This window comes from Phragmites australis, chromosome 15, assembly GCF_958298935.1.
Source record: "Phragmites australis chromosome 15, lpPhrAust1.1, whole genome shotgun sequence".
Classification (NCBI taxonomy): Eukaryota; Viridiplantae; Streptophyta; class Magnoliopsida; order Poales; family Poaceae; genus Phragmites; species Phragmites australis.
In genome coordinates, this window is record NC_084935.1 from 2,041,846 (window position 1) to 2,068,179 (window position 26,334).

General features: G+C 47.1%; 4 protein-coding genes across 7 annotated transcripts; 1 reads left to right on the forward strand and 3 right to left on the reverse strand.

Moving 5' to 3' along the window:
• Positions 1 to 130: 130 nt before the first annotated feature.
• LOC133892583 (probable glycosyltransferase STELLO1) lies at positions 131 to 22,873 on the reverse strand. Its single transcript, XM_062333439.1, has 4 exons — positions 21,074 to 22,873; positions 20,806 to 20,932; positions 20,412 to 20,715; positions 131 to 501 (listed from the first exon to the last, which is right to left on the reverse strand). Exons 1-4 carry the CDS (start codon positions 22,663 to 22,665, stop codon positions 329 to 331), a joined length of 2,196 nt encoding a protein of 731 aa, XP_062189423.1. The 5' UTR covers positions 22,666 to 22,873; the 3' UTR covers positions 131 to 328.
• LOC133892585 (actin cytoskeleton-regulatory complex protein PAN1-like) lies at positions 615 to 2,499 on the reverse strand. 4 transcript variants are annotated; one of them, XM_062333441.1, is made up of 3 exons: positions 1,921 to 2,499; positions 1,532 to 1,583; positions 615 to 814 (listed from the first exon to the last, which is right to left on the reverse strand). In XM_062333441.1, the coding sequence occupies exons 1-3, from the start codon at positions 2,463 to 2,465 to the stop codon at positions 770 to 772; spliced, it is 642 nt and encodes a 213-aa protein (XP_062189425.1). In that variant the 5' UTR covers positions 2,466 to 2,499; the 3' UTR covers positions 615 to 769. The 4 variants fall into 4 exon arrangements, with proteins under 4 accessions (XP_062189425.1, XP_062189427.1, XP_062189429.1 ...); XM_062333443.1 differs by having other exon boundaries at positions 1,932 to 2,494; XM_062333445.1 differs by lacking the exon at positions 1,532 to 1,583 and having other exon boundaries at positions 1,921 to 2,498.
• LOC133892928 (actin cytoskeleton-regulatory complex protein PAN1-like) lies at positions 18,163 to 20,338 on the reverse strand. The gene is made up of 4 exons (XM_062333921.1): positions 20,264 to 20,338; positions 19,641 to 20,144; positions 19,241 to 19,292; positions 18,163 to 18,523 (listed from the first exon to the last, which is right to left on the reverse strand). Exons 1-4 carry the CDS (start codon positions 20,336 to 20,338, stop codon positions 18,507 to 18,509), a joined length of 648 nt encoding a protein of 215 aa, XP_062189905.1. The 3' UTR covers positions 18,163 to 18,506.
• A 1,773-nt stretch (positions 22,874 to 24,646) lies between the features above and the next one.
• Positions 24,647 to 25,697, forward strand: LOC133892979 (uncharacterized). The gene is made up of 4 exons (XM_062333960.1): positions 24,647 to 24,756; positions 24,869 to 25,019; positions 25,110 to 25,456; positions 25,562 to 25,697. The coding sequence occupies exons 1-4, from the start codon at positions 24,647 to 24,649 to the stop codon at positions 25,659 to 25,661; spliced, it is 708 nt and encodes a 235-aa protein (XP_062189944.1). The 3' UTR covers positions 25,662 to 25,697.
• The last annotated feature ends 637 nt before the right edge of the window (positions 25,698 to 26,334 follow it).

Here is a 26,334-nt window from a genome sequence, read left to right on the forward strand (position 1 = left end):
TTCTACATTTTTCTATTGCAGCAGTAAAAACAAAAGTAGACATATACTCAATATGCAAAGATGCTATTTAGGTGGCCACGTGGGACTAAAACTGAGAATACCTTAGTACTTGAATTATGAACAGTCCAACTCAACAAAGTAAGTTTCTATCATCTGAGTGCATGTACAGTGAGATCAAGTAACACTAGATTACCCAAAATAAAAAAAAGATGGGTGTCAAATTGAATTTACAGCTGAAAGAGGGGCGAAAAGGAATAAAATTGCATCTTGAACATTGTTATTTTTTCCCTTATCAACCCGAAATATCAAATTTTAGTGGAATCCTAGATCAGACCAATTCCATAAGAAATGGATCTCCTGAAGCCATGACTCTGATTAGCTTTACAAAATCCATCTCATTCCGAACCTTCACAGGGTACACTGCATGTGCTTCAGCAGTATAAATTGTTGAGAAAGTGGTATTCGATGGCAGATCTGTCCTATAAACAAGTTTTGTCAATGCTTTGGTGTAACACCCTATTTTACAACCAAGCCTATTTATATAAAAAAAGGAAATTTTGGCAGTATTTCCTCTATAGAGAGGTATAACTGACCAAAAGAAAATATCACAGGCAGGCAGAAACAGATATAACCAGCATATATATAGAGTCCACCACGACGCTACCAGCGTCGTACCACAACATAAACAAAAACAAACGACGAACCATCAGACACACCACTTGTATACACCGGTTGAGCTATCGACATCGTGATAAGTTAGTGTGTGCAGCTACCGAGATCCATCCCCAAAATGCACGTCAACATCTAAACATACCTGTAAAAAAAACACGGGTGAGATTCGAAAATCTCAGCAAGTGAAAGGTACTTTAACAAAAAGCTATTTAGCCACAGTTGAATGTGCTAACAATTCTAAATAGAAACTAGTAATGAAACAGACCGCCAACACCAGGAGAAACAGTTATGACTAAGCAAATCCAACGATAACATTAAACATTTTAACATTCGGTTGGTATAAGCCTTCAGAGCCGCATATATATCTATATACACGCTAATTAAAGGAAATAAGATTTGATATGAATAATTCATTGAATTTCACAAGAAGACATAACCATGCACATGACATGCTCTTCTCACCCTTACCCCTCCTCGGGTAACGTAAGGGTGTGCACCGTACCCCTTCTCGGGTGACATACGGTACTGTACCGGTACGGTCGCGGCCAGAAGACGACGACAAACTTCCAATGCATGAGACATATATGTATGACGTGCTTCAAGCATAACCAACATAACTTCCGGAATATGCTTGAGACTTCAAAAAAAACATCGCATACAACACTAATGAACAACTGCAGAATGGCATATTATGCCTACTGCACTTCATAAATCAATCATCGAGTAAACTTCTGGAAACGTAAACAACATAGTACTCAGTCCAGAATCAGTCATTCAGATTAGATGAATGCACTGTAATTAAAGAATGTAGGCAACCCAATATTAGGTTAAAGCATAGTCATACAATACATTCACTTGCCTTTACCGACGATGAAGAAAATTCGATCAAGAACGTCCGAAAATAGTACCATCTGTACAGGCATACTATTAGAACTAAAACACATTTATAACACATAAAATATGAAGCGTCAATTCTACGTCTGAAAACGTCACGTATACGCCTACATTCCGAAAAACTGAACATACAATTGTATCACATGAAATGATACACTATTTTCAATTCAGAGTCGAACTAAAATCTCACTAATTAGACTTCGCTCTGATGATCGAAATAAATACTTCGACTCGGATATCGTATCTTCGAATCAATAATGATTATCGAAACGAAACAGACTATTGATCACATGAAATAATACGACAGGAATTGATTGATTTGATTTAATCAAATCACAAATATCCAGAAATTACCGAGAAATCACCTTCGAAAGATTGACGATGAATCCGACGAAAATCCGAAATTTCCAACTTTTCCCTTTTCCTTCTTTTTTTTCCCTTTTTTTTTTCCTTTCTTTCTTCTTCTTTTTTTTTCCTCTTTCCTTTTCTTTTCTTTTCTTTTCTCTTTTTTCTTCCTGGCTTCTTTGCTCTGCCGGCAGCTTGCTTGCTTCTTCGGTGCTGGCTGCTGCTTGCTTCTTCACGGCGGCCAGCACAGAGCAGGTGGCGGCAGCGCGCACGGCGGCGCGACGGCGGCGGCGCGGCGCACGCGGCAGCGGCGCGCAGGCGCACGACGGCGCGACGCTAGCTCTGGCAGCGACGGCCGGCGCGGCGGACGGCAGCGCGGCAGCAACGCGAGCGCACGGCGGCGCGACGCTCTGGCGGCGACGGCCGGCGCAGCGGACAGCAGCGCACAGCAGCGATGGAGAGAGAGAGTGTGTGAGAGAGAGAGACACGCGAGAGAAAGACGCGAAGCACGAGCACTGAAGAGTCTGGATGGATCGGGTTGAGGATCGATCCATCCAGTACTTATCTCTCTCTTTTTTTTATTTTTTTTTCAAAACAACGAATGGTCTAGATTTATTGGGCTTGCTACGGGTTACAAAATACCCGGAACAGACATATGAATAGCAAAATGGGTTCGTCTCGACGAGATGAACGCAATCGCGGTCTCCGATCGTTCATACAGGCAACGGATCAAAAAGTAAAATTTTTGGTCAAATCTCTTTTTATTTTTTCTCCAAAAATTCGGTATTACATTCTTCCCCCCTTAAAGGAATTCGTCCCCGAATTCTACCGCTTCCATGGCAACTATGGAACAGAGGTAAAATATTTCAAAACTTATGACTCACCAGTCTCAAAGAGCTCAGGATACTCCTTGCGCATTTGTTATTCGAGTTTCCAAGTTGCTTCTCGTTCTGTTTGATTTGTCCAAAGGACTCTCACAAACTTGATAGTCCTCCCCCTCATAACTCGCTCTGAGGAATCCAGAATACGTACCGGGTGGCACTTTACGGTCAGATCTTTCTCTATCGTGATTGATTCAACATCAATTTTATGCTCAGGGCCTCCCAGATATTTTCTTAGCATAGAAACATGGAAGACATTATGTACTCTACTCATTGAGTCTGATAATTCAAGACGGTACGCCAAACTGCCTACTCGGGCTGTGATTAGAAAAGGACCAATGTATCTCGGGTTAAGCTTCCAGACATACCGAAACGTACAACACCTTTGGTTGGTGATACCCTGAGAAGAACATGGTCGCCAACTGCAAATACTAAGTCTCGTCTCCGGACAACTACATAGCTCTTTTGTCGACTTTGAGCAGCCAACATGTTCTGACATATTTGATGCACCTTTTCTGATGTTTGCTGAACCATATCCGGACCAAGAAGTGATCTCTCCAACAAAATCCCAACACAAAGGGGAAACACACCTTCGGTCATATAAGGTCTCAAAAGGAGCCATCCAAATACTTGCTTGATAGCTATTATTATAAGCAAATTCTGCTAAAACTGGGATACTGTGAGGAACCGTCCAAATAGTATTCTAATTAATCATCAGGATGATCATTAGTCATAATCACAACCTCGACGATTAACCAGAATACCATTCCGGTAGTCCCGGCACGTGTTTTGTGCCCAGGATCGGAACACATGCCTTCCAACTCAAATATCACAACACAGTTTAATAGAGAGCAAATAATTAAACTGGATTACCATTGTTAAACAAGCAACTGCTTCCACAATTTACAACAAAAGAGGAACAACAACAACTACTATGCAGCGGAAGAAAAACCTATACAACAAAAGAGTATGGAGCCGTATGCCCTTAGGCTCCATACCAAAAGCGCCAGAGTTCGGAGTAGAAGGTGCTACTCCTGCCCGCCACCCTGATCGGCAGGCACAAAGTAGCCGAACACTGCCTCTTCTTCGCCGACCTGCGAACCTGGAAGCAACTTAAGGGCAGCACCCTTAGTACGAAGGTACTAGCAAGTCTTACACAGTATGAGTATATATATTCTCGACTCCAAGGATCATGCATTTAAAGCTGTAGCAAGGATTAAGACATGTTTAAGTTCATTAAGCGGTAAGCAACCTAGACTCTAGGTGTAAGCAACTGACTTAATCAACCACCGACTCAAACCCTGCCAACCAACTGATCAAAACAGATATATAACAACAAGTGTATAAAAGCAAACCATTCCCACCAAACCACCAACCACATACCGACCAAACCACCCCAATCCAACCATGCCACAACCCACATCGAAACTCTACGACCAAAATATGGTCGCTCGGTGGAGATAAGCGATAGCGATGCTCATGACCGAGAGCGCGGCAGCTCGAACTGATTATACACCCTGCAGGGGGATACTCCTGGACCCACACGACACAGGGACCATACGGCTTGTGCCACCCGCTAAGATGCGCACAAGGGGGTACCCGTGACAACCTTTCCCAACCAGGCCCAACCATGTGGATCAACCATAGCTCGGCACGGCGGTATTAGAACTACTCCCCGAGCAAACTAATACCGCTAAAAGCCCGGACTCAAACCGGACTCACACCGTCTATGACGAGGCCCACATGACCACGTCTGCGAAAGTAATCGGCTCGCCTACCATTATATCAGCATGTGGTGAGTAAGGTATGTGCTAAAGCCGACTACACCGATGATCGGTGCTTAACCGGTGCAAGCGGTCTACGGTGTCCGGGTTCCCTCCCCGAACTGCCTGAGGACTCCTCGTGAGCAGATGACACCCCTAACACCGCCCACACCTCGTCTCAACTCACCACTCACCAAACCGACTCATCATCAACCCAACCATAAGTGCGAACAAATAATAAGTCCTAGGCTCGCGACAACGGTGGACGCCGCCGTCGACTTCTACCGGAAAGCCTAAGTACCACTAAGCATAGCGAACTAAAATTAGACCTCGATGACACCACTAGGCTCCTAGGAACAACACATGACACGTGACCGAAATGGGATAATGCATCGGCATAGGTTCTACCCAACTCAGTACCCGACACATGCAATGTATACATAAGCGTAGATAACATATTAAAATTTCAAGTAGACACGGTGCAATATGAACGATGCTTGCCTTGCTGCCCTGAAAGGTGGGACGCCTCACGATCGCCCACGGCCTCCGGGATCGACGGATCGGCGTTCACTACAGAGAGCAACGCGTGCAATGTAATGAGCATGTATGAAATGCGATCACGTAAGAAAAATATGCTCCACAATACATGACAATATTATTCCAAGATCGTACTGACCAAACCAGAATTTTCCAAGTGGTCTCAAAAAGTTTGGAGTTCCTACGAATTAACTACGAATTTTACAAGCTATCAGCTATCAGGAAAGCCTGATAAACCGTGCTCGGGGTGCCCGGGATGAACAGTACTCACGGGGTACCCGGGGTGAACAGTACCGGGGGTGCTCGGGTGAACAGTACCCGGGGGTCCTCGGGATCGACCGTGCTCGGGTGCTCGGGGTGAACAGTACAGGGGGTGCTCGGGGTGCTCGGGTGAACAGTACCAGGGGGTCGTCGGGTGAATAGTACCCGGGGGTCGTCGGGAGTGCTCGGGGTGACTGATCTCGTGCTCGGGTGAACAGTACCGGGGGTCGTCGGGTGAACAGTACCAGGGGTGCTCGGGAGTGCTCGCGGTGACTGAGCTCGTGGTCGGGTGAACAGTACCCGGGGTGCTCGCGGTGACTGAGCTCGTGCTCGGATGAACAGTCGTCGGGTGAACAGTACCCGGGGTGCTCGGGAGTGCTCGCGGTGACTGAGCTCGTGCTCGGGTGAACAGTACCCGGGGGATCGTCGGGTGAACAGTACCCGGGGTGCTCGGGAGTGCTCGCGGTGACTGCGCCCGTGCTCGGGTGAACAGTACCCCGGGGGTCGTCGGTGAACAGTATCAGGGGGTGCTCGGTGAACAGTATCCGGGGTGCTCGGGTGAACAGTACTCGCGCTACAGTAAAATCAGCCTCGCGCAGCTCCAGAACAGCAGCCATTACGAAGGGAAAAACTGAGCTAAACTAACCTGGGAGTCTCTCTAAATCAAAAGTAAAAATGCCTAGAAGGGTGTACAGGGTCTAGACTTTGTTCAACCGCCTAGCAACATGATTCCTAACTCAAATCCACATAAATCCTCATTTGTTCCCAGACTGTAGAACTTTAAGAACTTTGCAACCCTAGTTCCAGATCCAAGATCTATCCAACCAAAAATGAGCATACTTGCCATGGGAGCCTAGCAGACTCACCTAAGGTCCTTTGCTGAGGTTGGTGACCGCCAGTTGAAGGAGGAAACGACGGAAAATGGCTTGGAGAAGAGAGGAAAAACTGCTGCTTCCTTGCTTCTCCCAAAGAACACCAAACAAGTTCAGAACCAGCTCGAATTCCTTCGGGGAAACTGAAAATGAATTGGATGGACGAGTAGTCCTTGAGCTGGTGGTCTCGTGAGTACCACATACGTACCTTGATCTTGCTCCCAGAGGTAGGGATCCAAAAGGGGAAAAAGGGAGCCTAAGAGAGAGAGTGAGAGAGACAGCCAACTCCAACTTGCTTCCTCAAAAAGCCTTATGTGGTGGAGTGGGTGAGGAGTACGTATGGGCAGGTTTGAGGGGAGAGAGAGCTGTTGCCCACTTATAGAGAGATATTTTCCACCCAAGTGGGCCCCATTTACCTAGAGGAAAGTTCAGACTTGCTTCCAGCTCCTTTATTTCTCTTAGTTTTTCCTTCTCCCACCTCATTGACTCAAAGTGAAGTGCTCCAGTGACCCAAACTGGAACATGAAGCTGAAATTGCATGTTTTAGGATTAAAACACACAATTATGGATTTCGGGACGTGACAAACCTCCCCCCCCTAAAAAGAATCTCGTCCCGAGATTCAGTACGAGTCGTGGAGAGAACGATGAGCACACTCATGTGAGAGATTCCAAATATGCCATATTACGACATCTTTCACAAGTCCTCAAAGAACTCAGGATACTCGGAGCGGAGCTTATCTTCCCGCTCCCATGTCGCTTCGGCTTCTGTATGGTGGCTCCATTGGACTTTCAGGAATTTGGTAGAGTGGCGTCGTGTCTTGCGCTCGGCTTCATCCAAGATACAAATTGGTCGCTCACAATATGTCAAATCCGGTTGCAACTCTTGGGGTGCAATATCAACGACTTCCGTCGGAACTCGGAGACACTTCTTCAATTGTGACACATGGAACACATTGTGTACGGCGGAGAGAGATGGAGGCAAGTCCAACTGGTACGCGACCTCTCCACGCCGAGCAAGAATCTGAAATGGACCAACATACCGAGGCGCCAATTTGCCTCGGACTTGGAATCGACGAACGCCTTTGAGAGGTGAAACCTTCAGGTACACGTGATCCCCCACCTCAAAGGTGAGCTCTCGGCGACGTCGATCCGCATAGCTCTTCTGCCTAGACTGGGCCGTGAGAATACTCCTGCGGATATTCTGGACATGGTCTTCTGCCTCCTTGACCAAATCCGGACCCAGAAAAGCCCGCTCACCGGATTCAGACCAATTCAGCGGCGTACGGCACCTCCGACCATAAAGGGCCTCGAATGGCGCCATCCCAATACTAGCCTGGAAACTGTTGTTATACGAAAATTCCGCGAACGGCAGGCATATGTCCCACTTCTTCCCATAAGTGAGCACACAAGCACGGAGCATATCTTCGAGAATCTGATTTACCCTCTCCGTCTGACCATCCGTCTGCGGGTGATACGCCGTGCTGTGGAACAATTCGGTTTCCATAGCCTCCTGGAAACTTCTCCAGAAATGAGAAGTAAACTGTGTACCCCGATCAGAAACGATCTTCTTCGGCACTCCATGGAGACAAACAATTCTAGTGAGGTACAACTCCGCATACTGCTTAGCAGAAAAAGTGGTCCTGACAGGAAGGAAATGCGCGGATTTTGTCAACCGGTCCACGATGACCCAAATAGAGTCATACCCACTCGAAGTCTTCGGTAAGCCAGTAATGAAATCCATCCCAACTTCTTCCCACTTCCAAGATGGAATGGGCAAAGGCTGGAGTGTGCCGGCAGGCTTGATGTGTTCAGCCTTCACCCTTCGGCAGACGTCGCACTCAGACACATACCTAGCAATCTCCCGCTTCATGCGAGTCCACCAGAAACGGGGTTTCAAATCCTGATACATCTTTGTACTGCCAGGGTGAATGGATAGCAACGAATCATGAGCCTCATCAAGGATCTTCTTCCTCAGCGCCTCGACCCTCGGAACCACTAAACGGTCCCCAAACCAGATAACGCCTTGATCTGGTGATAGCCCAGCCTCAAGTCAATCTTTGAGAAGACTCGGGCTCCAGTCAACTGATCAAACAAGATGTCAATCCTAGGAAGCGGATACACATTCTTCACAGTGACTGCATTCAGCGGACGGTAATCAACACACATCCGGAGAGTGTCGTCCTTCTTCTTCACGAATAGAGCCGAGCATCCCCAAGGTGAGGAACTAGGACGAATGAAACCCTTCGCCAGCAGCTCCTGGATCTGCTTCTTCAGCTCAACTAGCTCAACTGGCGACATCTTATACATCTTCTTCGAAACCGGGGCCGCACCGGGCACGAGATCAATAGAGAACTCCACTGCCCTACCAGGCGGCATTCCAGGCAACTCATCCGGAAAGACATCCGGAAATTCCCACACCACAGGAATGGTCTCCATAATCCTGGTGGGGACAGCCTTTACGGCGAACAGGCAGGACTTGACATCCTCTAGCTTTAACTGGACCCGAGTACCTGACAGACCATTGAGGGTGACGGTCCGCCGAGCACAGTCCAACACAGCCTTGTTCTTGGAGAGCCAATTCATCCCCAGAATAATATCAATTCCCTTCGAGTTCATCACTAACAGATTGACAAAGAAGGGAACTCCGTTGACAATTACCGCCGCTTTATCCACACACTGGTTGATTAAAACTTTGGCCCCTGGGGCGTCTATAAGGTACGGTGTGTGGGTAGCACTGACTCTCAACCCACTTTTCCAAACATAACCCGAAGATATAAAGGAGTGAGAGGCTCCTGAATCAAACAAAACCACTGCAGAAAAGATGTCAGAGTTGAAACTCATATCCAACGTACCCATTAGGACGGTGTCACCCTCCTGAACCTCGTCGGCGGTAGTGTGGCGAGCTCGACCACGCTTGGGAACGTGAGTCGCCTGCGAAGACTGTGGTGCTGACTGAGCCGGCGGTGGTCGCGGGGCACTCAGCGCGGCTCCTGGCCTCGGATACGGGCACTCCCTCGAGAAATGGCCGACGCGGCCGCAGTTGAAGCACGGACCGCCTGAGCCACCAGTCACGCTCACTTGGGAGCCGGCGGGTCGTGCAGCCTGCCCTTGTGGGGCGGAGAACGCAGGACGTGGTACAAACCACATCGGTCGTGGGTAGCCAGCCGACGGCACCTGAAACTGTGGAGGCTGACTCTCAGTGCGGGTGCGCTGCGAGCTCCCACCCACAGAAGACGAGGAACCCCTCTTCCGCCTCTTCTCCTCTTGGTGGCTCTTATACTTGAGCTCCACTGTGATCGACGTGCTCACCAACTCGTTGAAGTCGGCGAACTTATGCGCGGACAACCGGTCCTGCATCTTTGAGTTCAGGCCATTCACAAAACGGCGCTGCTTGCGCGCATCCGTGCTGACCTCCTCGGTAGCATACTGTGCAAGGTGGTTGAACACCTGCACGTACTCCATCACCGCACGACCTCCTTGCTTGAGGTCCTCAAACTCTCGCCTCTTAGCCTCCATGAGGCCACTCGGTATGTGAAACGAGCGGAAGGCCTCGCGAAACTCCGCCCATGACACGCGGTGATCGGCGGGGTGCATGGCCAGAAAGCCGGACCACCACGCACCCGCCGGGCCCTGAAGCTGATGGGCGGCGAAGAGCGCCTTCTCGTGATCCTCACAACGAAGAAGGGCGAGCTTCTGCTCAATCGTCCGGAGCCAATGATCAGCATCGAGAGGATCCTCAGCTCGCGAGAAGACCGGCGGCTGAGTCCGCAAAAAGTCCGAGAAGTCGTCTCGGCGCACGGCCCCACCTCCTCCATGAGGAGCCGCGTTGCGCACGAGAGCCTCCAGGAGCGCTTGGTTCGTCTGGAGGAGAGCGTGATTCGCTTGGCGGTTCTGCTCGATTTGCATGAGCACATCCGCCATGGTCGGCGGTGGAGGAGGGTTGTTCTGACCGGAACCCTCCGGAACCTCTCCACTACGCCGAGTGACAACCATTCTTGAAATGTAAAATAAAAGGGGGAAACGTCAAATTCCGACTCAGCACAATGCATTCGCCGGATATATTGTTAGAATCCCGTAATACATGTACAAACATGAATGCATGCATGAATGCCATGAAAAGATGCATGCTCGAACCTAGCTACCGCTTCTTTCTCAAAATAAGAACCGCACCTGCAAGCATCAAAATCACAGGCAGTTTATAACATCCAGAACGTACCCTTCGCGCTAGAAAGAGTAAGAGCGCGAACGGCCCTTGTACCACATGCCGTACAAGCGACAATCCATACGTCGACAACGACGTATTCACTTCCCGTAGACCCTACGGGACATCTCGTGTAAACGCCACACGAGTAGACGACCATGTCTCCCATCGCATGGTGGATGTTCATACGCTATTGCTAGCGTATTCACTTCCCGTACGGATCACCGTACGGAACATGCCGGGCCCCTGCCTCGCATCCGGCTGAGCCCTCGGTGATTAACCGCCACCGAGCGTCGTACCTTACCTTCCGACGATGCAAAGCCGAAGATGCAATGCTCAACATGAATCAATGCAGGGTCGAAAGCAAAACAATGTGTATAAGACATATAAACGTCACTCATAATACGCATTTTAACTTAGGGGCATAAACGATAGCAGTTTAATACATATTAGACACGAAGAGGCATAAACATAAATTATGGGTTGTTTAGGTGAAGTTGTCGACTTACTAAACAACGCACTAATTATGTTTAGGCTACTAAATTAAACCAGGCTCTGATACCAAGCTGTGAGGAACCGTCCAAATAGTATTCTAATTAATCATCAGGATGATCATTAGTCATAATCACAACCTCGACGATTAACCAGAATACCATTCCGGTAGTCCCGGCACGTGTTTTGTGCCCAGGATCGGAACACATGCCTTCCAACTCAAATATCACAACACAGTTTAATAGAGAGCAAATAATTAAACTGGATTACCATTGTTAAACAAGCAACTGCTTCCACAATTTACAACAAAAGAGGAACAACAACAACTACTATGCAGCGGAAGAAAAACCTATACAACAAAAGAGTATGGAGCCGTATGCCCTTAGGCTCCATACCAAAAGCGCCAGAGTTCGGAGTAGAAGGTGCTACTCCTGCCCGCCACCCTGATCGGCAGGCACAAAGTAGCCGAACACTGCCTCTTCTTCGCCGACCTGCGAACCTGGAAGCAACTTAAGGGCAGCACCCTTAGTACGAAGGTACTAGCAAGTCTTACACAGTATGAGTATATATATTCTCGACTCCAAGGATCATGCATTTAAAGCTGTAGCAAGGATTAAGACATGTTTAAGTTCATTAAGCGGTAAGCAACCTAGACTCTAGGTGTAAGCAACTGACTTAATCAACCACCGACTCAAACCCTGCCAACCAACTGATCAAAACAGATATATAACAACAAGTGTATAAAAGCAAACCATTCCCACCAAACCACCAACCACATACCGACCAAACCACCCCAATCCAACCATGCCACAACCCACATCGAAACTCTACGACCAAAATATGGTCGCTCGGTGGAGATAAGCGATAGCGATGCTCATGACCGAGAGCGCGGCAGCTCGAACTGATTATACACCCTGCAGGGGGATACTCCTGGACCCACACGACACAGGGACCATACGGCTTGTGCCACCCGCTAAGATGCGCACAAGGGGGTACCCGTGACAACCTTTCCCAACCAGGCCCAACCATGTGGATCAACCATAGCTCGGCACGGCGGTATTAGAACTACTCCCCGAGCAAACTAATACCGCTAAAAGCCCGGACTCAAACCGGACTCACACCGTCTATGACGAGGCCCACATGACCACGTCTGCGAAAGTAATCGGCTCGCCTACCATTATATCAGCATGTGGTGAGTAAGGTATGTGCTAAAGCCGACTACACCGATGATCGGTGCTTAACCGGTGCAAGCGGTCTACGGTGTCCGGGTTCCCTCCCCGAACTGCCTGAGGACTCCTCGTGAGCAGATGACACCCCTAACACCGCCCACACCTCGTCTCAACTCACCACTCACCAAACCGACTCATCATCAACCCAACCATAAGTGCGAACAAATAATAAGTCCTAGGCTCGCGACAACGGTGGACGCCGCCGTCGACTTCTACCGGAAAGCCTAAGTACCACTAAGCATAGCGAACTAAAATTAGACCTCGATGACACCACTAGGCTCCTAGGAACAACACATGACACGTGACCGAAATGGGATAATGCATCGGCATAGGTTCTACCCAACTCAGTACCCGACACATGCAATGTATACATAAGCGTAGATAACATATTAAAATTTCAAGTAGACACGGTGCAATATGAACGATGCTTGCCTTGCTGCCCTGAAAGGTGGGACGCCTCACGATCGCCCACGGCCTCCGGGATCGACGGATCGGCGTTCACTACAGAGAGCAACGCGTGCAATGTAATGAGCATGTATGAAATGCGATCACGTAAGAAAAATATGCTCCACAATACATGACAATATTATTCCAAGATCGTACTGACCAAACCAGAATTTTCCAAGTGGTCTCAAAAAGTTTGGAGTTCCTACGAATTAACTACGAATTTTACAAGCTATCAGCTATCAGGAAAGCCTGATAAACCGTGCTCGGGGTGCCCGGGATGAACAGTACTCACGGGGTACCCGGGGGTGAACAGTACCGGGGGTGCTCGGGTGAACAGTACCCGGGGGTCCTCGGGATCGACCGTGCTCGGGTGCTCGGGGTGAACAGTACAGGGGGTGCTCGGGTGATCGGGTGAACAGTACCAGGGGTCGTCGGGTGAATAGTACCCGGGGGTCGTCGGGAGTGCTCGGGGTGACTGATCTCGTGCTCGGGTGAACAGTACCGGGGGTCGTCGGGTGAACAGTACCAGGGGTGCTCGGGAGTGCTCGCGGTGACTGAGCTCGTGGTCGGGTGAACAGTACCCGGGGTGCTCGCGGTGACTGAGCTCGTGCTCGGATGAACAGTCGTCGGGTGAACAGTACCCGGGGTGCTCGGGAGTGCTCGCGGTGACTGAGCTCGTGCTCGGGTGAACAGTACCCGGGGGATCGTCGGGTGAACAGTACCCGGGGTGCTCGGGAGTGCTCGCGGTGACTGCGCCCGTGCTCGGGTGAACAGTACCCCGGGGGTCGTCGGTGAACAGTATCAGGGGGTGCTCGGTGAACAGTATCCGGGGTGCTCGGGTGAACAGTACTCGCGCTACAGTAAAATCAGCCTCGCGCAGCTCCAGAACAGCAGCCATTACGAAGGGAAAAACTGAGCTAAACTAACCTGGGAGTCTCTCTAAATCAAAAGTAAAAATGCCTAGAAGGGTGTACAGGGTCTAGACTTTGTTCAACCGCCTAGCAACATGATTCCTAACTCAAATCCACATAAATCCTCATTTGTTCCCAGACTGTAGAACTTTAAGAACTTTGCAACCCTAGTTCCAGATCCAAGATCTATCCAACCAAAAATGAGCATACTTGCCATGGGAGCCTAGCAGACTCACCTAAGGTCCCTTGCTGAGGTTGGTGACCGCCAGTTGAAGGAGGAAACGACGGAAAATGGCTTGGAGAAGAGAGGAAAAACTGCTGCTTCCTTGCTTCTCCCAAAGAACACCAAACAAGTTCAGAACCAGCTCGAATTCCTTCGGGGAAACTGAAAATGAATTGGATGGACGAGTAGTCCTTGAGCTGGTGGTCTCGTGAGTACCACATACGTACCTTGATCTTGCTCCCAGAGGTAGGGATCCAAAAGGGGAAAAAGGGAGCCTAAGAGAGAGAGTGAGAGAGACAGCCAACTCCAACTTGCTTCCTCAAAAAGCCTTATGTGGTGGAGTGGGTGAGGAGTACGTATGGGCAGGTTTGAGGGGAGAGAGAGCTGTTGCCCACTTATAGAGAGATATTTTCCACCCAAGTGGGCCCCATTTACCTAGAGGAAAGTTCAGACTTGCTTCCAGCTCCTTTATTTCTCTTAGTTTTTCCTTCTCCCACCTCATTGACTCAAAGTGAAGTGCTCCAGTGACCCAAACTGGAACATGAAGCTGAAATTGCATGTTTTAGGATTAAAACACACAATTATGGATTTCGGGACGTGACAGATACAAATTTGGAATCCCGATCTGAAATGATCGATTTTGGCATACCATGCAACCTCACTAGTTCCCTGATATACAAAGGAGCCAACTCATGTGCCGAACTGGTTGTCTTCATTGGAATGAAAAGTGCGGATTTGGTAAGCCTACCCACGACAACTCAAAAAACATCTCTGCCTCGAGGTGAACGAGACAACCCAACAACAAAGTCCATAGTGATATGTTCCTATTTCCATTCTGGGATTTCTAAGGATTGCATTAATCCTGCAGGTCTTTTATGCTCAGTCTATACTTGTTGGCAGACACCACAAGCTGCAACGTACTTAGTAATATCCACTTTCATCCTTTTCCACCAAAATTTTTGGTTTAGGTCTCGATACATTTTGGTTCTACCCGGATGATTTGTATAAGGAGTCTAGTGGGCCTCTCTCAAGATATTCATTTTCACATCTGCCTTTTGTGGTACACAAAGACGTCCTCTGAAGCGTATTGCGCCATTCTCAACAATGGTAAATTCCTTTGATTTTTTTTTTCATCGAAGTCCTCTTTCGAACTTCTAAAAGAAGACGATCATATTGTTGAGCTTCACGTACACACTCAAGTATAGCAGATTGGATGATCATTTGAGTTTCTTTCTGCACAGTGCCAGCCAAGCAAAAAGATATCCCCATCCGATCCAAATCCGAATGGAAAAACATTATTGCTTTAGGTACACCTGTTCTGCTAAGGCGTTAGCTACAACATTAGCCTTTCCGGGATGGTACTAAATTATCAGATCATAGTCTTTGATTAATTCTAACCATCTTCGTTGTCTCAAATTCAGATCTCTCTGAGTGAAAATATACTTGAGACTCTTATGATCAGTGAAAATATCACATGACTCACCATACAGGTAATGCCTCCAACTCTTCAAGGCAAAAACCACTACAGCCAATTCTAAATCATGAGTGGGATAATTCTGTTCATGAGTTTTCAATTGTCTGGAAGTATATGCAATTATTTGATCTCCTTGCATAAGCACACAGTCAAGTCCAATTCGGACAATATCGGTGTAGACTGCGAAACGCTTGCCACTCTCGGGCAAAGCCAGAAAAGGAGCGTTCACTGACTTATTCTTCAAAGTTTGGAAATTTATCTCACATTCATCAGTCCATACAAATGGAACACACTTCTCAGTAAGTCTAATCATAGGCTTTGCAATAAAGGAAGAACCTTGTATAAAATGTCAGTAATGGCCAGCGAATCCAAGAAAACTCTGAATCTCGGTTACATTGGACGGTCTTTACCATTCCGTTGCCTTCTCACTCTTAGAAGGGAAAACGAATCCAAAAACACACAACATTTCTGCTAATACTATACCAGCCAATTATGAGACACTCTCTTCGACTAGTTCTAAAACCAAGGCATTAATTGCCCAGAAACATCCTTTTTGGTGAATGCAATCACACCAAAAAAATATTATTTGGCTAACTCCATAAACTCGGGTCGAAACCCCCCAATAAGAATATAAACCTTCTTCACTTCAACTTCAACTCCTTCACAGGAAGGATCAATTTAAAACCTTTATGGTTCCAGATTAAAGAAACATCAACACTTCACCTCTTCTACCAACATCACTAACTCCCAAAAAAATACAAGTGCGGGTAGATCCACGCAAGAGACAGTCACAACGTTAAGATATAAACCTACAGTTGGTCACTCTCATCCCGATGTATCACCAAGTCTAGAAGGGGTGATCAGGAGATTACAACCACTTACCTAATTCAATCCTTCCAAACATCTAACGACTCATCCTTCATGGTACAAATTTAGATTTGCACTTTCCAACTTGAATACCAGAACACTTCCATCCAGAGGCACTTGGACCAATAGGTAAACTGTGTTGACCGGTATATTCAGAAACATGCCAAACTGGCATACTAAAGAACTTCACATCTTGCTCACATTCCCAAGACAGTCATACTATCGGTAACCACGCCACAACTTCTTCAAAGTAAAATTGCATGCAAAAACACATCCTCAAAAGTTGAAAAGACATCGGTTAATCTAACCGACAAGATGATCGCTGCGGAAAGCTCATGGAGAGGGTTGAAAATATGACTTCTGCAACCTCAACCCTGTTAATCCAACTCCAATTTAGTTATTTTGCGAATTTAGTTTAGCAAGCACCATTTGCAACACCAATTTACCGTCAACAGGTTGAGCGTTAGCATACAATGCTTCTCTCCGGGTCCTTAGAAGGCATACCCTCTCCTGATCAACAACAAAACTACGGAGATACACCCCAAATGTTCATCCTCTTTCACAAAACTCCTTTAAACAGGGGAGCAACCCTTAGCTCCCAAACATAATTCTAATCTCAGCACTTAAATTCTGGAATAAACTCCACTATTTACAATGCTCTTCCCTCAAACCAGAGTTTAGATAAAAACTGATTTTAAGCTATTCTCAAAACACGTATTGACATCTTAGCGACCAAGTACGTAGAGTATCGCTTTATGTAACAGCAGATATTTACTCCCAATAGGAACAAACTTCCAGTATGCAAACCTACCCAGACACTTCCTGGCTAAAACTTCAGCTTAGAGAATAAACTGGAGCAACAAACACAAACCTGCTCCATTGCGGGAAAATCTTAAGCCAGGATCTAGCCACTTCTTCAGATCCACTCAATTCATGAAATCTAAGAAAGAAAGTCTCAAAGCAAACCACATACCAAGAACCACTCGAAGAATTGCTACAACAGGCTCTAGTGATACCTCCGGTTACTTAGCCAGGAAAGATTCAAATAACCCTTATCTTCGGAATCTACTCGGCGAGTAGAATTTATCAAACTCAACTACCAACTCCCATAACGACACGCCAACATAGCACCTCATAATGATGTTATAGGCCACAATTTTTCCGACAACCTCTAAACAACACCAACGCCCTAGGCGTCACTCCACTAGCGTCACTATGACGCGAATCAGTCGCTGCAACGCAATCGATGACTCCAACTCCCATAGCCAGTGGACTCTTCCACAAAGGCTAACTTAACAAAATAACTACCTCAAATAATCATTTCAAAACATGCATAGATATTCCAACCATAAAAGATTATTCTCAGATATTAAAGAAACTGACACATAAGGTATGTAAACATTTCAACTTAAACACGAGGTGTTAATTAATCCTCAAAACATCAACAACTAGGGTACAAGTCTAGCAAAAGATTAGAAAAACTCCCAGAACCCTATTAGGATCTCACTGTCAACACATTTTCACACAATCGGCAAAAAGATTGCCCCGACTCCATGGGGAAAAGAAATCCTACACCATTCTAATGGTTAGGTTGAAAACATTATCACCTTATCTTATATGGTAAGGCACACATCGATCCATTTCTCCGATATTTCGAGAACGAATAGTTAGGGTCAACGACATGGGGACCAGTCCATCTCGTACCCCAAATATTCGCTCTGTATGTGGATAGTTGGATCGCAAACCTAACTCTTGGTCAACCTCACCTGACAATGCAGAAAAGGCATCATGGGGGCCCTCCACTTAACCTATCTGCAGTGCCATACAACAATTATACTATTGATCCTCTGAAGCTTCTCAGGTTCTAATGGCCAAGGTAACAAATTTAACGCCTTGACAATTTCACCATTCCAACGGAACTGACTCCAACAACTTAACGATATATATCAATGATAAAACACTAAAGAATATGTGGACAATCAAACAAACAACTTCAATAGTACTTATATGAGATAGTGAACATAAGCGAACAAAGATAAACAAGACGTATGCAATGCAATGCATCCCATACCCATCCTATTTGTGCAAGTGTGTCAGGTTTATCATTCAATTACCTAGGATCTAAAGCCTAGGCTCTGATACCAAGCTGTAACACCCTACTTTACAACCAAGCCTATTTATATAAAAAAAGGAAATTTTGGCAGTATTTCCTCTATAGAGAGGTATAACTGACCAAAAGAAAATATCACAGGCAGGCAGAAACAGATATAACCAGCATATATATAGAGTCCACCACGACGCTACCAGCGTCGTACCACAACATAAACAAAAACAAACAACGAACCATCAGACACACCACTTGTATACACCGGTTGAGCTATCGACATCGTGATAAGTTAGTGTGTGCAGCTACCGAGATCCATCCCCAAAATGCACGTCAACATCTAAACATACCTGTAAAAAAAACACGGGTGAGATTCGAAAATCTCAGCAAGTGAAAGGTACTTTAACAAAAAGCTATTTAGCCACAGTTGAATGTGCTAACAATTCTAAATAGAAACTAGTAATGAAACAGACCGCCAACACCAGGAGAAACAGTTATGACTAAGCAAATCCAACGATAACATTAAACATTTTAACATTCGGTTGGTATAAGCCTTCAGAGCCGCATATATATCTATATACACGCTAATTAAAGGAAATAAGATTTGATATGAATAATTCATTGAATTTCACAAGAAGACATAACCATGCACATGACATGCTCTTCTCACCCTTACCCCTCCTCGGGTAACGTAAGGGTGTGCACCGTACCCCTTCTCGGGTGACATACGGTACTGTACCGGTACGGTCGCGGCCAGAAGACGACGACAAACTTCCAATGCATGAGACATATATGTATGACGTGCTTCAAGCATAACCAACATAACTTCCGGAATATGCTTGAGACTTCAAAAAAAACATCGCATACAACACTAATGAACAACTGCAGAATGGCATATTATGCCTACTGCACTTCATAAATCAATCATCGAGTAAACTTCTGGAAACGTAAACAACATAGTACTCAGTCCAGAATCAGTCATTCAGATTAGATGAATGCACTGTAATTAAAGAATGTAGGCAACCCAATATTAGGTTAAAGCATAGTCATACAATACATTCACTTGCCTTTACCGACGATGAAGAAAATTCGATCAAGAACGTCCGAAAATAGTACCATCTGTACAGGCATACTATTAGAACTAAAACACATTTATAACACATAAAATATGAAGCGTCAATTCTACGTCTGAAAACGTCACGTATACGCCTACATTCCGAAAAACTGAACATACAATTGTATCACATGAAATGATACACTATTTTCAATTCAGAGTCGAACTAAAATCTCACTAATTAGACTTCGCTCTGATGATCGAAATAAATACTTCGACTCGGATATCGTATCTTCGAATCAATAATGATTATCGAAACGAAACAGACTATTGATCACATGAAATAATACGACAGGAATTGATTGATTTGATTTAATCAAATCACAAATATCCAGAAATTACCGAGAAATCACCTTCGAAAGATTGACGATGAATCCGACGAAAATCCGAAATTTCCAACTTTTCCCTTTTCCTTCTTTTTTTTCCCTTTTTTTTTTCCTTTCTTTCTTCTTCTTTTTTTTTCCTCTTTCCTTTTCTTTTCTTTTCTTTTCTCTTTTTTCTTCCTGGCTTCTTTGCTCTGCCGGCAGCTTGCTTGCTTCTTCGGTGCTGGCTGCTGCTTGCTTCTTCACGGCGGCCAGCACAGAGCAGGTGGCGGCAGCGCGCACGGCGGCGCGACGGCGGCGGCGCGGCGCACGCGGCAGCGGCGCGCAGGCGCACGACGGCGCGACGCTAGCTCTGGCAGCGACGGCCGGCGCGGCGGACGGCAGCGCGGCAGCAACGCGAGCGCACGGCGGCGCGACGCTCTGGCGGCGACGGCCGGCGCAGCGGACAGCAGCGCACAGCAGCGATGGAGAGAGAGAGTGTGTGAGAGAGAGAGACACGCGAGAGAAAGACGCGAAGCACGAGCACTGAAGAGTCTGGATGGATCGGGTTGAGGACCGATCCATCCGGTACTTATCTCTCTCTTTTTTTTATTTTTTTTTTCAAAACAACGAATGGTCTAGATTTATTGGGCTTGCTACGGGTTACAAAATACCCGGAACAGACATATGAATAGCAAAATGGGTTCGTCTCGACGAGATGAACGCAATCGCGGTCTCCGATCGTTCATACAGGCAACGGATCAAAAAGTAAAATTTTTGGTCAAATCTCTTTTTATTTTTTCTCCAAAAATTCGGTATTACATTTGGATTCGAAGTTGCTTGGTGAATCCATTGCAAGGAATAACATGGGGACTGCAATGTTGTGATGAATGTCTAAGCTTCCAATAACTTTAACAAGATATGAGAAGTCACTGATATGCCGTTGAGGTATATAAAATATCTCACTGCTGCAATGTATTATCTTATTTTCACCTACACTTCTTTTGTAATTGGCTTGATAATGAAATGGGAAACTACCGACTGCCTTTTTAACCATCTCTCCTTGGTTCACGAACCAATCATTTTTATTACCCTGTAGAGGGACATCCGACCAAGATTCCTTCACCTGTGGAGAGGTTAATTTGATCAGATTAAAAACATCAGAAAAGTTCTATTTTCACATATATGTTTCAGGAACCATGACATGGATATGCACCTGGTTGGTTATCCAGAGTTTTGCCTTATCGGCATTCAAGAGGCTCCAGTAATTAAGGACCATATGATCCTGAAGGAACAAAAATCCTTGAGCACCTGCAAATCGATCAAACACCTTGGGCAAGTACCTGCAACACGAATGCATTTACAGAGTAGCATAGTTGTGATATCAAAGAAATGAAGCCTCACTGGATGCAGTGATCAGCAAGATCTATGAAGTGTTGCAAGATTTTATTGACAGGATAAGCGATCAAGCTAATTTTACTCACTTGTAGGCTTGTGCCAAGTTGCTGAATTCTACAGCAAGATCAGAATTTCCTTGTTCTGAAAGAATAACAACTGCCCGGAATATCCGACCATAAAGCAGCCTCCACTCAAGTGCAGTTCGGTCCACAGGTTCGGTGCAATGCACTATGAGCACGACATCACCAAAATGCTTCCTCCATTTTATGAGATTGCCAATCTCAGTGCTTACTTCCCCAATCTCCTCAACCCCGAGATGCACAGAAGGCAGCTTCTTGGGGGAAAACTCCAGCTTGTCCCCATGTCCAATGGTCGCCCTCGGACGGTCAATCTCCAAGGACATCAACCTTGGTTGCCGGTACCCAACAGCGACCAGATCTTGCAGCCACGCAGCCATGAAATGCAAATCCTTTTCAGCCCAGAATCTCTCCTCTGTCATCGCATAGCTCAAATCAAGAATTCGCTCGAATAGTGTCTGCTTTCTGGACCGCCATTCCAACAGGAACTTTATCAACCTCCCTACATTGACATGGATATCCTTCTCATCATCGAATGGGTGAGCATGCACATCATCGATGCGGTGCACAGTCGGTGGGTAGACCACTAAGTACCCTCCAATCTCCCATAGTATCCTCTGCACCCAGTACCCACGTATGACATCCGACGCCATTGGACTCACAGATACCGGCAATGCAAGCCCCCAGAACGCCGCTGAGTGGAACAGTGTGTTAACATAGTTGACTGGCGTCATCATGCCCTGCGGCAGTGCCACCTTGGGTGCATCCGCATCAAACCGGAAATCAAATGCTTCCATTTCCGATGACTTCCGGGTGAAGTAGAACACAGCGTCAACATCCGGAAGCCCATTGCACAGGCCCTGCTGTATGAACTGCCCACCGCCAAACACCTCCGTGTAGAACTCCTCCGAGCCCACCTCCCCGGCCCTCTCCAGCGGCAGCCCCCGCGGCCAGACCGACGGCTGTCCAAAGTGCACGTACGGGTTCACGACCGTCCGGTTAGGATCCGCGTGGCTGTACTGCAGCAGCACGGCGCCCCCTTGGCGCTGGTCCAGATCGACGTCAAAGTGGCAGGAGAGGTTCCCCCCAACGACGGCGTTGCGCGCATCCGCGTCGTAGATGACGCGCGCCCCGCGCTGCACGGCGAAGAGGTACGCGGCGGCCTTGCGTGCGGGCCCTCGCGTGGGGAGGAAGGCGACGGAGCGGAAGCCGAGCAGGGCCTGGTCGGCAAGCGTGAGCAGGACGGCGCCCGGGTGGGACCAGCCCGCGGGGGTCGCCTCGTCGGCGACGGCGAGGAGCTGCCACCCGGGAACGGAGCGCAGCGGGCGGTGGCGCAGGTGGTGCGGCGACGCGGAGAAGACGATCCAGCGGGAGGCGCGGAGTGCGGGGTGCGGCGAGGTGGGGAGCGCGGGGAGCGGGGGCACGCGGGACCAGAGGACGGACGGGTAGCTGAGGCGGCGGGAGGCGGCGGGGCAGAGCGCGGAGGGGGAGGCGCCATCGTAGAGGAGGAGGAGGAGCAGGAAGGGCGCCGACGCGAGAGCGGCGAGGAGGACGTAGACGACGCGCCTGGAGGCGGGTGTGGGGGAGGCGTGCGGGGGCATTTGTGCGTGGTCAGAGGTGGTGTGGGGTGGGGGAGTGGGATTTGGGAAGGGTGAGGTGACTTGATAGCTTACTTGGTGGTGGCGTGGGAGTCAACGCCGCCGGTACAAGCGCCGCGAAGACGCGGCACTGGTGGCGCAGCCGGTGCGGTGGTTCGGCCGGCGAGGGGACCGGAAGGTGTGGACTGTGGAGTAGGTTGTAACGGGGAGGGTATTTGGAATCTCAGCGAGGAATTGATTTCTATTTTTTTTGGCTGTAACGGGGTATTTGATTTTTTCCGCTGTTATCAGGTAGCGTGATAAATTTATTACTATGTCTATTATCTTAGATTTAGAATGATTTATTTATCATTGTCAGCAAAAAGTTAAATTACCGTTCTGGTAGAATAGTGAAAAGTTAAATATTCTTGTAACGGGAGGGTATTTAGACTGTACCACGGACCCTTTTTCGACGGTGATAATAACGAGGTAGGCCTTTATCTGCGCCCTGATAGCATGGGCCGGATGAAGGATCTTAAATCCAGCCCACTGGTGGTAAAACGCCCTTTTCTTTTAGAGTAAACTTTTAACTTAAACTACCTAAGTGTTTGTGCAATAAAAACATAAGCATTAGATGTAATAATATTAAGCATAAACTCAAAATATAGGGATATAAATACGTTATGGAAGCACCGCCAAATGCATATATCGGGAGCGATATTGTAATTTGAATTCAGATAGGATCCGAAAAATAAGGAGACTTATCCGTTAATTCTCATTCTATTTTTTTATTTATTTTTATTAGTAAAATATGTCTTATATCCGTAGTCGGTAAAATGGGTCTCACTATTCCCATAAAGAAGAACTTAAACTCCACTATAAGGGTCTGTTTGTTTAGGTTTTTATTTTTAGATTTTTCTGAAAAATTGTGCTTTTGGTTTGTTTGAAAAGTTATTTTTAGAAATAGATTGTTGGTTTTTACAATAAATTTTTAGTTTCTCAGCACATAACTTCTCATAATAACATCTCTCAGCGAGCTTCTCAATTTTAGTTTATTTTTCTCAGAAACCCTCTATAACTATTTATTTTAGCTTCTTATAGCAGTAGAAACAGAAAAAAATAGAAAACAAACCAAACCTAAAGAACGGAGCGACCTGAATTGCCACAAGAGTTACAATTTTGTTAAGGTGCGTTTCTGTGAAACCTTTCAACCATTAGACCGAAGGAGTAGACTTGGTCTTGCTTTTTATTGAAAGCTCGTTGCGATCGATAGTTATTGTGGTTACCAATTGGCAAATTTGTGGACAAATATCAGTTGAGTATGAAAATATTTGAACATTGGAAATTTCATGATATTTTATTTTGAAGGCTTAAAATGGGAGTTCAATTTGACCACTGTGGGCCAGCTGAAGAGCTTTGGTAGATATTTAAGCGAAATATTCACAAATATGTGTGCCAATTTTGTACCCATACGAAAATTAAGCAAAGTCTATCCAGGAGTGCAAATGCCAATTGGCAAGAACAAGGGACACTGGAACAAAAAAAAAAAAATACAAAAGCATGTTACAATCTATCTCACATGTCAGACTCACTGCTTGCCCGACTAATCTGAAAAATAATTCTACGAGATTGTGGTATCATGTATTTGAAGTTTGTATCTAATTTATAACGTGATATATGATAATTTATTTTCTCATTTATCTTTTCACCTATGATTTTTTTTCATTATAAATTTTATAGTAATTTTTGCTATATGTCACGTTATAAATTGTCTGATCTTATAGGGTTATTTTCATGTCCCAATTGCCAAACTCGCACACGTGTCGCGCACGCCTCCCCCACACGCTCGAAAATTCAAAATGGCACTGCTCCCTTGTTAGATCCCCGCCTGTCAGCCACACGCCAACGCCGTCCCAAACTTTTCGAAAATCCCCAACCCCGGCTACCGCTGCCTCCACTCCACTCCCGGCGACCGCTCCTCCCTTGCCGGCGCGGCGGCGGCGGCATGGGAGCGGACTACCCCACCTTCGCCGACGTCGAGGGCGCCCGCGCCCTCATCTTTCTCGCCGACTCCTCGCCCGCGCCGTCCCCGCCTCCGCCTTCCCCCGCTCTCAGGTATTCGCCTCGCCCTCCTCACGTCGCGCAACCGAATTCTTCACGCGCACATCGTCGTCGCGGTTCTAATCAACCGCTTCGGTTCGGCGCGTTGCGCTTATCTGCATTGCAGCGACGAGCTCTCCTGTTACTCGGGCTCCTCCTCCTCCCACTCCGGAGCTTCTGCGAGGTCGTGCGTCTCCGACTCGGCGCATCGCGGCCGTCCCGTCGAACCCCTCCGCGTGCTCTCCGTCGTTGCCTCCCTCCGCCGCATCGACCCCAAGGTAAGCAATCTGATTCCTCAACTGCTGATCAGCGACTGCAAACCGTTTCTTATTCAGTTACCCCCCGATGGCTCCGCTCGTTGGCTGTAGGTGCTCGCCAAGGCGACGAGCACGCTGCTCCCGAGCGGAGCCGGGAAGAAGCGGAAGGGCGTGTGGATAGAGATTGACAGTGACGACGAGGACGAGAGCTGGAGGAGCAGCGTGGTGGCCAGCGAGGGGAGCACCGTCACGGCTGCCGCGTCCGCGGGCTCCACGGCCACGTCGGGGAGATGCCGCCGTCCTCCGCGGGCGGGTGGTGGTGATGGTGGTCGGAAGCTGCCGACAAGAGCGGACGTGATCATGCAGTGGCTGTCGCGGCCACAAGCTGTGCCAGCCACAGAGACGACCATCCGCGCCGCGGTCGGCGACAACTCCGGGACGAGCAAAGCGCTGCGCTGGTGAGCAGGACACTGTTTCCAATTCCCATATGAAGCGGTTTTGAAATGGTTGCCTGATTGCTACGCTTGCGTTTCTGCGTGCTTCTGATCGTGCGAAACTCGCAGGCTGCTGAAGGAGGGCGGCTTGCAGCGTGCAGGCACTGGCGGCCTCACGGATCCGTATGTTTACACGGTATGTGAAATTCATGCAAAGTACTTGAATTAGGATGGAAGTTGGAAGTGGGATTTTAAAATTCGAAATGTGTACCGGGTTGTTGACTGAAGAATGCTCGAGTTAGCTTTAGAAATGTGAGATTGGGTCTGTACGGCATTGTGCAAATTTTGGATCAGTTAGCGTAGCGATTCGCGATTTGAAGTACTTTACCTCATCAATCCTGAAGTGTCCCAGCATAGGATGAACATTTGAAAGTTGAAATGCATTGCTATACCTGATTTAAGTTTACTCTAGTTTACACTGAGCATCCTTGATTTTATACTTCTGGAAGTTCTATAGATCGAAATATAAGTCCTGCAAATTTCAGAGATACTGTGCTTCATTAGAAAGTTGAAGACCTGAAGTTTACTGCCAACTGCACAGTCAGGCACTGAAATTTCACACTTTGGTGAATTGCGGGGTTTGTAAAAATGTTTGCAGTTGTCAGATAAGAGCTTTGTAAATGTGAAATTCAGATATTGGATCTGTATGGCCCTGTGTCAGTGTGCAAAGCTTGAATTGAGACAATTTGCAGTGACCCAGTATGGGATCAACATTTGAAAAATTGAAACCAATTGCTGAACTGATTTAAATTCACCCTAGTTTACATCGATCATCCTTTGACTTTTATACTTCTGGAAGTTCTATGGATTGAATTATAAGCTCTGAAAATTCCAGAGCTACT

What these genes read in the sequence shown, in the direction of transcription:
- LOC133892585 (XM_062333441.1), bottom strand. Translation starts at nt 2,465, where the DNA reads ATGGATCGATCCTCAACCCGATCCATCCAGACTCTTCAGTGCTCGTGC. An exon ending in CTTTCGAAGGTGATTTCTCG is followed by an intron (nt 1,584 to 1,920) that starts GTAATTTCTGGA and finishes ATGCCTGTACAG; the next exon opens with ATGGTACTATTTTCGGACGT. An exon ending in TTTCTTCATCGTCGGTAAAG is followed by an intron (nt 815 to 1,531) that starts GCAAGTGAATGT and finishes TTTTTTTTACAG; the next exon opens with GTATGTTTAGATGTTGACGT.
- LOC133892583 (XM_062333439.1), bottom strand. Translation starts at nt 22,665, where the DNA reads ATGCCCCCGCACGCCTCCCCCACACCCGCCTCCAGGCGCGTCGTCTAC. An exon ending in AACTCTGGATAACCAACCAG is followed by an intron (nt 20,716 to 20,805) that starts GTGCATATCCAT and finishes ACCTCTCCACAG; the next exon opens with GTGAAGGAATCTTGGTCGGA. An exon ending in AAGCAACTTCGAATCCAAAT is followed by an intron (nt 502 to 20,411) that starts GTAATACCGAAT and finishes GTTACACCAAAG; the next exon opens with CATTGACAAAACTTGTTTAT.
- LOC133892979 (XM_062333960.1), top strand. Translation starts at nt 24,647, where the DNA reads ATGGGAGCGGACTACCCCACCTTCGCCGACGTCGAGGGCGCCCGCGCC. An exon ending in TCCGCCGCATCGACCCCAAG is followed by an intron (nt 25,020 to 25,109) that starts GTAAGCAATCTG and finishes CGTTGGCTGTAG; the next exon opens with GTGCTCGCCAAGGCGACGAG. An exon ending in ACGAGCAAAGCGCTGCGCTG is followed by an intron (nt 25,457 to 25,561) that starts GTGAGCAGGACA and finishes CGAAACTCGCAG; the next exon opens with GCTGCTGAAGGAGGGCGGCT.
- LOC133892928 (XM_062333921.1), bottom strand. Translation starts at nt 20,338, where the DNA reads ATGAACGATCGGAGACCGCGATTGCGTTCATCTCGTCGAGACGAACCC. An exon ending in TATTCATATGTCTGTTCCGG is followed by an intron (nt 20,145 to 20,263) that starts GTATTTTGTAAC and finishes CGATCCATCCAG; the next exon opens with ACTCTTCAGTGCTCGTGCTT. An exon ending in TCATCGTCAATCTTTCGAAG is followed by an intron (nt 19,293 to 19,640) that starts GTGATTTCTCGG and finishes ATGCCTGTACAG; the next exon opens with ATGGTACTATTTTCGGACGT.